The sequence below is a fragment of the Myxocyprinus asiaticus genome, chromosome 32 (assembly GCF_019703515.2).
Source record: "Myxocyprinus asiaticus isolate MX2 ecotype Aquarium Trade chromosome 32, UBuf_Myxa_2, whole genome shotgun sequence".
NCBI classification, from domain to species: Eukaryota; Metazoa; Chordata; class Actinopteri; order Cypriniformes; family Catostomidae; genus Myxocyprinus; species Myxocyprinus asiaticus.
This window is the reverse complement of record NC_059375.1, coordinates 34,219,634-34,231,908: the sequence shown is the minus strand read 5'-3', so window position 1 is coordinate 34,231,908 and position 12,275 is coordinate 34,219,634. Positions and strand designations below refer to the sequence as shown.

At 37.4% G+C, this 12,275-nt stretch overlaps 1 protein-coding gene across 15 annotated transcripts in view; it reads left to right on the top strand.

Moving 5' to 3' along the window:
• The first annotated feature begins 206 nt into the window (after nucleotides 1-206).
• Nucleotides 207-12,275, top strand: part of LOC127422841 (calcium/calmodulin-dependent protein kinase type II subunit gamma-like) — a 128,803-nt gene continuing 116,734 nt past the window's right edge. For 5 of the 15 annotated variants that reach the window (XM_051666650.1, XM_051666654.1, XM_051666652.1 and 2 more), the window contains exons 1-2: nucleotides 209-390; nucleotides 2,387-2,481. In XM_051666650.1, the coding sequence (XP_051522610.1) occupies nucleotides 326-390; nucleotides 2,387-2,481 (160 nt within the window). In that variant the 5' untranslated portion in view covers nucleotides 209-325. Of the gene's footprint in view, nucleotides 391-2,386; nucleotides 2,482-12,275 lie in introns of all 15 variants that reach the window. The other 10 variants (XM_051666646.1, XM_051666645.1, XM_051666643.1 and 7 more) reach the window with 4 other exon arrangements.

Sequence of the window (12,275 nt, the reverse complement as noted above, 5' to 3'; positions counted from 1 at the left end):
CCCAGGGGCACTACAGTTGCCAATAAAATCTTAATCTCAACAAACACAAAAAAATTAGTCAAAAGCAAAAACCTTCAGAGAGGTTACATCGCACACTTCGAGCTATTTTGGATCGCATACTAGTCTGTTACCCTACCCGTGACTTTGCTGATTGCATCGAAGTCTCGCGTTATTATCTCTCCACCCCCACCAACCAGCCCCTCCCCTCCGCTCTTTCCGTCTGTAGCACTCTCCCTCTCCTTGGAACACATGAGCTTCTCCTCCCGAAAACTGAACCGCAGCAGCAGCAGAGGCATCGTCCCCCCTCCCCGCAATCATACACGACATGGCTACAATCGTAACCTCGACCAGGTTTACGGACGAGTATCAGCTTTACGAAGAGCTGGGAAAGTAAGTAATTGTGGCATTGTGACGTCAAGGAACAATGTAGCATTGTGACGTCACCGGCGCAACTTACTCTTGTTTGTTACGTTCCGTTGTTTGAGTTGCATGTTGACAGCGGGAAAAATGACTCGCAAAAAGACTCGTAAACCCTTCCGACAGCCACGCATTTGATCGGATCAAGTCCACGACTGAGTCCAGCACTGGGTTCTGGACTTGATCTGGATCGAGCACCTTGTGCGTGGCTAACGAATCTAACGTTTTTGAATTTCAGGGTTTAAGCTTTAATACTGATATTTGAGTACTAATATATATATGCACTAGAGTAGGTTGAATGTAGTGTATACAGTGTAGAATGTAGCCTCGTGTTTTATTTGAAGGGTTTTGAGTACTATTTATGTTCCATTGTATTTTGAATGTAGTGAAGTAAACTACTAGCATACTATGTAGAAAAGGTGTCTAGCGCGTACAATAAATTACCTATTGTTTTATTGAATGTAGTGTATACTATGTAGGCTGTTCATGCCTTGTTTTGAGTACTATATATATATATATATGCACTGTAGAATGATGAATGTAGTGTATGCTATGTAGAATGTTCACACCTCGTTTAATTTCAAGAGCTCTAGTGGTTTTGAGGACTATATGCACTGTGTTCAATGTAGTGTACACTATGTTCACACCTTGTTTTATTTTAAGGGCTCCAAAGGATTTTGAGTACTACATATGTCTTATAATGTGTTAAATGTAGTGTATACTATGGAGAATGTGTCTGAGGGCTGAATATGCACTGTAGTATGTTGAATGTAGTGTGTAGTATATAGAATGTTCACACCTTGTTTTATTTTAAGGGCTTGTTGTTCACGTTTACTTTGGGTAGTTTGTTGGCACTTTGCCTGGCATTTTAACAACATCGTTTTCCCTCTGCAGTGTAGATTGTCTTGTGTTCTTAACCAGAGGTGAAATCATTATTTTGTTTTGGAGCAGTTCAAAATGAAAGCAGCATAGTTCATTATGTAGTGCACTATATTTCATGTAGCTTTATACTTAAAAAAATAAATAAATAAAATAAAAAAAATAAATAAATATTGAGTCTATTGCACACACACAGTTACCCAGAAAACACAGAATGTTCCCCTTACGTTAGCAAATGGTTTACATTCAGTTATTTTTTTGGGGAACCAACTCCTAATGTTCCAAGAATGTTACCAGAACGTTGCAGGGAGGTTTTTACGTGACAACCTAAAAAGAACTTCGAAAGAACGTTTTTTTAATAGATAATTTTTCTTTTGCACAATCGTATTTTTTCAGTATTTGTATGATCATTATTATTATCAGAGGTATTTGTTAGACAACAATGACTGAAGATGAATTACATGTAGAAATTAAGATCACAGTAAATGGGATTTGCAGCCAGAACGCATTATAATGTTCAGATGAATGTTATAAAGCATACTTTACACAGCGTACATTAAAACTTTCCTGACTAACAAAATAAGAACGTTCTTAAAGCCCTATTCTGGGACTAACATTCCCAGAACAAAATTTGCTAGTTTGGTAATCATACAACACTTTAATATCTTGGGAGTGGAGCGATAAAGAGGGATTAAAAAAAATCAATAAATGTTGCAGTAACGCCTTTTCTGAGAATTCAATCTCACTTTCAGGAAGAGATTTACAGCCTTCTGACAGACTGCAGATGTGATGTTCTGTGCATGCCATAAATATTTCCCATTTTTCTAGTAGCAGATATCATTTTTGTTGTATAGTGTTCTATTAAGTTAATATGTTATTTTAAGACATTTTATTTTGACATTTCTACATAAGTGACACATTTGTGAGTTGCACTTCTTTTTAAGCCATGCTCAATGTTTCCACCTCTTGGGTGCATTTATAATGGCACTGCTGTTATGTCTTGCATGATTGACAGCTCTTTCCGCGTTTGGACGAGTTTGCATCTTTTGTTTTCGAGGGAAATCAAGCTTCATGTGTTCTTCATTGACAGGGGTGCCTTCTCCGTAGTGCGGAGATGTGTGAAGAAATCCACTGGCCAGGAATATGCTGCTAAAATTATTAACACAAAGAAACTGTCAGCAAGAGGTAAGACACTTTATCTGCATCTTACTTAAGGTGTGCTTGTGTACTATCAGTTGGATACAATGCAATATGGGATGAACCTGTTGTATGTGCATTGAAGGGAGGAGAAGAATAGGCATCATCAACAGAGATTTCAGATTTTTAATAGAAATGCGGATTTACGTTTATGTATTTGCCCGACACTCTGACAGTTTAGTATGCCATTACGTTCACATGCACAATTCTAATCTATAATCGCATTATCCATGTCTGTTAGTCTGACTAAGCAAAAATGGGACTGTTGGAGAAAAGCTTGTACAAAGGGCTAATTATTGTTTTAGTTCAACTGAAATTAAACTTTAAAAGTGCATGTAAACATACTGTTTGTTCCCCTGGAATTAAACCCAGAACCTTGCCATTGTTAGAGCTATGCTCTACCAGTTGAGCTATAGAAACATTTACACATTTTGGTGTAGTCAAGCTGCAGTCTTTATCTGTCTGTCCAAGTATACATGATACAATGCGTAATTGCACAATTGAAGGAAGGACGTCAACTGAGGAAGTGTGAAATACACTTGGCAAGTGTAGCCAGTTGTGGTCCGATTAATGTGTACATGCTGAACGATGACGAGCTACAGTCGCATTATCCAGGTCTGTTAGTCCAACTTTGCAAAAATCGGACTGGTGCGATTTTAGTTGGACTAAAGTGTTTACATGACATTTTCGAAAGATGAATTGCTATTTTAGTCCAACTGAAATGGAACTTTTAAAGTGCATGTAAAGAGACTGTGTGTGTTGCCTTGGAATTAAAAGCACAACCTTGATGTTGTTGGAGCCATGTTCTAGCAACAGGTTTGTTTGTCCAACTTTGCAAAAATCAGACTAGTACGATTTCAGTCGGACTAAAGCGTTTAGATGAAATTTTAAAAAGAAGAATGACTATATTTGTCTGACTGAAATCGAAGTTTTAAAGTGCATGCAAACGGTCCGTGTGTGTTCCCTGGGAATTGAACCCACAACTTTGGTCTTGTTAGAGCCATGTTTTAGCAGCAGGTTTGTTATTCCGACTTCGCTAAAATCAGACCGTAACGATTTCAGTCAGACTAAAGTGTTTATATGACATTTTAAAAAGTTGAATTACTATTTCTGAATGAAACCGAACTTCTAAAGTGCATGTAAGTCCTGTGTGTGTTCCCTGGGAAGTGAACGCACACCCTTGGTGTTGCTAGAGCCATGTTCTAGCAACTGTTCTGTTAGTCCGACTTTGCAAAATTCGACTAAAGCGTGTACATAATATTTTAAAATGATTAATGATTGTTTTAGTTGGACTGAAATTAAAGTTTTAAAGTGCATGTAATCAACAACGTACTGTGTGTGATCCCTGGGAATAGAACCAACATTCTTTGTGTTGGTAGAGCCATGTTCTACCAGTTGAGCTACAGAAATACCATATGCCCCCTGACCACTGCTTGGACTTGTGTTTTGAAACCCAGCATGTTTGTGATTCCTCAAACTGTTTCTAGGAGAAATGCATACAGAATTACTTGCAAAGTGACATTAGATCAAAGAAACGACTCTTTCTGTCTCTGTCCATCCCTGATTTCTCAGAATTTAAAGTGCGAAACCGAGAGACACGTAAAAAGGTGTTGTGCCTTGCAGCAAAAATCTGGCAAATAGTCCCACCTGCAGTTTAGCAGTAATTTCATGAACCTTTTTGCACATGCATGTGTTTATCAGTACCATGTGGTGTTGCAGAACTACACGTTTTGTTGTGTAGCTCCTGAAGTGTAAAGCTGCTTTTGATTAGAGTAAAAAGAGAATGGAGCGCTCAGTAGGAAAAAAAGAGATTCTTTTTAGTCATTTCGGTTGAAGAATGAAAGATAGATGTTTCCAGGAACAAGCCGATTTAAGGTATGTTTCAAAGCCCTGCATTGGTTGCTGTGGGAAAGGTGGTATTCATTGGCACATGTTCATTTGTCTCATTTGAATGTTCAGTTGCTACTCCGATACACTGGAAAAATTGGCCTGTAGCTGAGTCATACACCAGGGAGGATTTTGTATAATTTGAGCTGATAGTAAACTTTATTGTCATATAAAATTATGACTGTGTTGCAGGCAAAGTGAAACTGAGCCATTGATTGCTTGGGAAAAAATTATCATCCAACTTCGAGATGAATCATGTGTAATGATTTCCATTTTTTAATGAAATAAGCATTAATCTCAAGCAGGACTCAACAATATAGATGGCCTATAGTCAGGGTGAGAGAGTTTTGGGCTGGCTGACAAAACTGTGACTTGCCCTATCCGAAACTAGATAGGGCAAGACTAGGCCGAAAACCGAAATTAGCATTTTATGCCATTTTCAGGGGCTGAAATTTCTTTGCATCCCTATTAGGGGTGGGCGATATGACCAAAATCTTGTATCACGATATTAATAATTTTATATTACGATAACAATATATATAACGATATTCTAAGATTTGTCTGGAAAATCAATAAAAATGATCCTTTTGAGGCTCTTAATGATAAAGTCATCTCTATAGATAATATATGAATATCTGAAGGCAAGCATGGCCAGTTTTGTTTGCTAATATCCAACATCATTCAAACAGGATTTTAGTAAGGGGGGTGATTTTTTTAGTTTAAAAACCATTAGAGATGTTTGACTTCCTTCATAGTGCTTTACGGTAAAAAAAAAAAAAACTAGAATGCAAATGGGTCTTTTGTTGTGCGCGTTCTTCTGTCTCTGGAGCAAAAATTTCGGGAAGCCTGCTGGAATCGCTTGAACATGCGTCCTCCAGAGATAGCATGCGCGACAATCTCATGAAACGGATGTGCGTGTCAAATGTCAACATTCATTTTTCCATAGGCAAATACATTTTTCACGATAACTTATAAGCCTGTAAATACAGTCGTACCGTGAGCTCAGAGGTTGTTAAGCGATGGTATATGCTTTTGCTGAAGCCATCAGACTACGTTATATCAGCTTTTAGAAATTGTGTTTAAAGGGGTTATGAAGTGCTTTTTTTTTTTTTTGTATATATAATTTTATAATCTTCCCTGAAGTCGAATGATAATGTTATGAAAGTTTGTCTCACCAAAACAGTCACAATTTAGTAATATACACTAAAAAATGCTGGGTTAAAAATAACCCTAATTGGGTTGTTTTTAGCCCAGCCGCTGTTTAAATATGGGACAGAACACACGTTGGGCTAAACTAACCCAGCAAGTTGGGTTATTTATTTAACCCAAATGCTGGTTCATTTTTACAGGAATGCTGGGTTAATTTGATCTCATAAGTGGGTTAATATTTTCAGATTGTTTTATCCTTAAAAAAATATTGTAAAATAAATAAATGTGCAAACATGGTAGCTCCTTTATTTTTGGATGAAAACAAATGCGTGCAATAAATACATTTAAACAAACTATTTTACAAACATTTTAATAAACAGCATGTAGAACAATAAAGTAACATTTATAAATAATGTTAAATACACTAGGCATTAAAAACATTAAACACCCATTGTATTATTAAAAGGATAGTTCACCCCAAAATGAAAAATCTCTCATTTACTCACACTTATCCCAGATGTGTATGCCTTTCTTCTGCTTCTAAAATTATTTGTTTTTGTTCAGAACATCTCAGCTCCATTGTATGTAAGTGAATAGTGGTCAGAACTTTGAAGCTCCAAAAAGTACATAAGGGCAGCATGAAAGTAATCCATAAGACTCATAAGTGGTTAAATCCATGTCTTCAGTGATATGATAGATGTGAGTGAGAAACAGATAAATAAATAATGCTTTCTTACTCTAAATCTCCACTTTCACATCTGAAAGAAAAACTAAATATGTGCTACGTGTGTTTTAGATGTGAAAGTTAAAATATATAGTAATTAAAAAAAATACTTAAATATTGATGTGTTTCTCACTTTCACAGTCATTTAACCATTGGAACCATATGGATTAATTTTATGCTGCATTTATGTGCTGTTTGGAGCTTCAAAGTTTTGGTCACCATTCATTTGCATTGTATGGACCTGCAGAGCTGAGATATTCTTCTGAAAATCTTCATTTGTGTTCTGCAGGAGAAAGTAAGTTGTACACATCTGGGAAGGCAAGATAGTGAGTAAATGATGAGAGTATTTTCATTTTTGGGTGAGCTATCTCTTTAAATCTTACTTTACTAGAAAACTATTTATGTAAGGAATGAACAAAATGTATCAAATTAAAATAAGAATTCAAAATGATCTATGTGCAGGCCTGTTTTGCTGAGTTTAGGATTTATAAGGCCTCGACATCACAGCCTGCTGGAGGTACTCCACAATATTTGATCCAACTTACAAAAAGACAATAAGAAAAGAAAAGCAAAAAGGTTAAAGAAAGATATCAACCCAAATTATTAGCAATCTAATAGTCATCAGAACGCTGGAGGCATGGTTAATAAATGTAAATATTTCTGTGCAATAACAGGCCGAAGTTTGCACCAGTTTGTGATTTTTCACACAAGTGTTTGCCTCACTGGTGATTGTTTTAAAGTACAAAGAAAAACTCACACTTTGATTCGATATTCGATGGCTCATAATTTATGTATTCATTAATAGTTACCTTATTTGTTCCCCTGACAATTTTCTACTCTAAATTCAAATACGTTTTCAGTGTTTACCATGTACACCAACTCTTTTCATATGTTGGACAAAGCTCCGCATGACGCTTGCGTTAAGCGTTGTGTTGAAGCCCAGAAGTCTGTTATGCGAGTGTTGTGAAACGGCCTTCGTATCAGCGACGCACCGCTCGCATCCGTTGTAGACAGGGTGATACAGGGTATGAACTAAATGAATCATGTTGGTGATATGCTTTGGATTCAAAATGGCAAATGTCGCAGAAAAGGAGACGTTTGCATTACTTAAAAAAATCTGAAAAAGTAAATAAACATATTCAGCGTCCAGTGGGCATTACAGGCTAACGTAGCCAAAGCTCACGAAGCTAGTGTGACATCTAATAACAGCTGATGTCAAATGAGCTGCCCAGTTCTGATTATGGAACAGTATCTTTGTATTTTTTGGTGTACAGTAATGATAGTATAGATAAAAACACTGACACAAACCTTATTTCACTGAATAAATCCTCCAATTTGTTCACGCTGAGAACCGATAACTCCTGACTATGAACCAGAAAGCCCGCGTCAGGTAAGTCATCAGCTGGGCTGTTCTGACGGCACCGCTGGGTTGTCGCATCGGGATGGAGGGAGGGGTGAATAGTTCCAGCTGTCAGTGAAAATGACCCAACCACTAATCCAGTGACTGGGTTACATAAAAACTACCCAACAGAGAGCAAATATCCCAATACATTGATCCAACAGGATCAACCCAGCGTTTGGGTTGAAAAAATAACCCATGGAGTGTGTGATCATTTTCCACCTTGTTTTTGGCCATCCTTAAAACTTCAACATAAACGGCCAGTTATTATTGGCTAACATCATGCGGCCCCTCAAATTCAGCAAACTCAATCAGAAGAACATTACAAAACAGAATTGCCGGGTTTACACATTCAACACATTGCATCTGAATATATTAAACTGTTCATCTCAAGCACAACTGATTACATTAGGACCATAAACCATCAAACTGTCATGACATTTGAAATATTCATGAATGAAATGGTTTACTTACGTTTTTGAAGTGTTTTTAACAGCCTCATCCTTAACAGTTCCTTTGCAAAGCTTGAATCGTATCATAACAGTTTACAAACAATCGACATTGACTTGAGCCGACAAAAACTAACACATCATAGTCCAAAGCACTGTAAAATTACGCGCACACATACTGCAGGCGCACTGAGGTGCACATCGCCAGAAACACACAGAAACGGTCAAAGACGTCCATCGTCAAAGACGTTCTATGTTTACATACACCAACAATAAAAAATAGCGCAGATGGTCAAAAGAACGTGTCCATGACGTGTTTGGGTGACACAGGCAGAAGCTGAATGAAAGAGAAATGCTTTTCCCTTTCAGAGTTGTAACTTGACACTGCGTCTTTTAAAAGCGCCACGAGATATGAATCAGTCAGTCAAAGATGTCTGTCTAGTGCATGAATATATTCAAAAATAGTCCAGATGGTTCCCCTTTGGTGTTATGTTTGGAATAGTTTGCCACACAAGGCCTGCTCTCTTGACCTGTGCGCCAGTGGATGGGGCCAAGGGTGCGATGGCGCATGTTGTGGGATGTGTAAATACAAATGAGCAATGTGTCGTGACATCAAAAACAGACAGATTTCAAAACGAGACGTTTCAGCAGGGTGGCAACTGTTAATACTGTATTTAGACTGGGGAGGAAGTTTTGAGTTCTGAAATTTACAGGATGTTTTTATAGTACAGTTACCTCTTAGATGTCTAAATATCAAGGAAATTTTGATTCTCCATTTCATGACCTCTTTAATAGCAGAATTTCTGGTAAAGAACTACACTACCCATGATCCTGAAGGGAAAAAATCCCTTTCTACACTCTCAAGCTACTTATATATGAGTAAATATCTGATCAACAACTATAAATGATTAGTTTTATATTTTTCCATCATTTTTAATTGGATTTTCATTCGCAATGCTTCATGGGATTGTTGTTCATGCCCTTATGAAAGAAGTACACAGTTTTGTCTTTTTGTCAGATTTTTAAATACTTTTTTGCTTCAAAACAAGTTTGTAATGAAGCAAAATGTAAAATATTGTCAGGGAAAGTAAAACTCTCAACTTCTGGCCTGAAAAACCTTTATTGTTGAGCCCTTCTCCGATATAGCTTGTAGAGTTTCGGTCTTCTGCATTATTTCTAAATGTACATGCCTCAGCAAGTTGGAGAACCTCGTTTGTCATAATGGCTGAAGGTTAGTAAGTAAAGTGTCTTATGCAATACGTCTTTCCCCCTCCCTCGATTTGCTGATTTGCAGTTTTTCATTCAGTTAATGTGAAATTAAATGGGAAGCATGGACAGTGAGGGTCTTGTTTATGGCACAGCCATTTTCTTTGTTGAGTGTTTGTGTCTCTAATGGCTCGACCAATTAAGGGCTGCTGTACTGGACCATGTTACAGCCGGCCTGTTAGCTAGAGAAGAGGAGCATGACGGGAACCCTTTAATCACTAATATGGAGATTCTTGAAGTTGCCCATGAAAAGGTGTGGTTCCTGTCTGCTTGGTGTAACTTGATATTCAATTCTTTCGACTGAGATGGATGCTAGGTATAATGTTCTCTCAACTCTGGCTGATGTGTGTGCATTTAATTCTAGTTGATATACTTCAATTCAAAAAGGCCTGTATCAGTTTGCAGACTTACGCCTCCCCGCAACATTTTTGGTGGCCTGTTGTTTTCCTTTTTGTTTTGTTTTCTTTCTGTCCTAAAAGATAAATTGATGCTACATTCAAGTCATGTCGGAATGAATGAATGCCACCACATAGGTCAAAGGAATAGTTTACCCACAAATGAAAATTCTGTCATTTGTTCTCACTCTCATGTTCATACTATATTGAGTGGAACAAACAATGAGATATTTAAGGTGTTTTTTAAACAGCAACAGTTCATAGTGACCATGGCTTTTAAGGTCTAAAAATGACCTTACGTTTTTTTATAAATAGCATTATAAAAAAGTCCTAACGACTTGTGTGCAATATTCCAAGTCTTCTGAAGCCATACGATCACTATGAACTGTCGTGTAAAAAAATACCTGCATAATGATTCTAGAAAATTGTTCATTTGTGTTCCACTGTAAAAAAAAAAACAACAACAACAAAAAAAAACATCATATTTGTTTGGAACAACATTAAAAATGCTAAAACAAAGTAAATAATGATAGAATTGGTATTGGTAATACATTTTCAAGTAAAAGATTTACTTGTAAATTTTGACTGTACAGTTTAGGTTGTATATATTTTGTGTTCTGTTGAAAATGCTACACATGCCAAAACTACGTTTCCCATCATTTCTCTGTGGCATGCACAACTTTTCTTTCCATTTTGTAACACTAGCACTAAAATGGGCCCTGTATTTTGCTGGGTAGAGGAAAAGAAAGAAAGAAATATGAATTTGCCTTTTGCATCCATTTTATTTTGACCAAAATGACCTAAACGCTCTGGAGTACTTGAAGGCGGCATATATTTGGGATGCTGAATTGTCCAAAAATTGTGATGGTTTTGACCAAGAGCTTGTTGCAGTAGCTAGGCAACCGTTTAGCTAGGAATGTACATGATTGGCTACCACAAACAAGGAGCTCAAGATTTGAGAGTTGATGGTGGGTGTTGAGGAAGAGAACAAATGAGAGGGGGAAAAAAATCCCTTAGTGCCTCCCATAATCTCTTGGTGCCTGGTGCCCTGACGTGCACTGTACGTCTACAGAGACGCAACGTGGCTATGTTCAGACTGCCACTAAAAATCCGATTTTTTTGCATATCCATATTGTATCCAGATGAGTTTTGATAGTCTGGACAGCAAAAAAACACATGAAATCTGATTTTTCCGAATCTGATTCAAACCACATCTGGAGGTGGTTTCAAATGCGATTGAAGTCAGATTTTTTTCAGATGCGTCTCAGTCCGGACGCTCTGGCTTCTCAAAACGGATTTCAAATAATCTTTTGTGTCACTCTTAACGCGACACACAACGATGACATCAGAAATCGGTTACTGCAGCACGGAACATCACGATATTTACCAGTTTCCTCCGTCGCTGAGTTTTTCTTGTGCGACGGAGAGGAGTTCTGCACCGCGACTGGACAGGGCGCTTATTTGGAGAGCGAGATGATGCACCTCCATTTTTCCTGCATCTGTTTTGAAAGCATCATCACATGGGTACGCCTACGTCGTTACCAAAGCAACCCATGCAGATAGGTTGTTAATGTCTGAATGCGCAAATCTGATTTGATCTCTTTTAATTAATAGTGCGGACAGTCTGCCTATTACACAAAAACATATACACAGTGAAGAGGTACAATGTGATGTGAATCTGTTTTTTTTTCCTATCTATATTTTACTGTATTTTTTATTTGTTTAGGTTCGTTTTAAGAGGATTCAAGTGTGAGCAACCTTTCTTGAACAGAATATCTGTTGGCAGTAGAGCATGTTTTCCAATGACTACAAACATACAAGAAAGCATTTACTAGTTTGTATTTGTTTATAATCATATCGCAGTTTAAATCGTAATCACAGTATTTTTCAAAAATAATTCGCAATTCGATTTTTTGTCCATATCATTGAGCCCTTAGAAATATATAAATTTTTTCCATTGTTGTGTCTGCCATATCTATGTATCTGTCCTCATCTCTCTTTTCTTGTGTGGGGGATTGCTTTGTATTGAGGTTAATCCACTTATTTAATTATATTTCATTGGCTCAGACCAGGGAGGCATGCCACAACCATATCTAACTTCATATTTGTTTTGTTTCCCAGTTTGTCAGTGTGGCAGTAATTTCTTAGTCCTTTGTAGGCATATGCTTTCAATAATTCTCCTTGGTCTGTTATGAAAGCAGTGTGGGAGACCAAAACTGCTCCTTAGATCCATTGGATTCAGATTAAGCAGTTATTGAGAGGACTTAACCTCCGTTAGGCTGACTTAAGCCCCAGTCACCTAAAGGACTAGTTGCTTGTATTGTCTGAAGAAAAACAGCATACCGTTGGAATTACCTCATTATTTTGCTGTGATACTCCCTGATCGCTATGCCAGAGGTCTGTATGTTACCTGTCCTAGTGTTTGCACATACACTGGCGGCCAAAGGTTTGGAAAAATTTACAGATTTTGCTGTTTTGGAAGGAAATTAGTACTTTAATTCACCAAAGTAGCA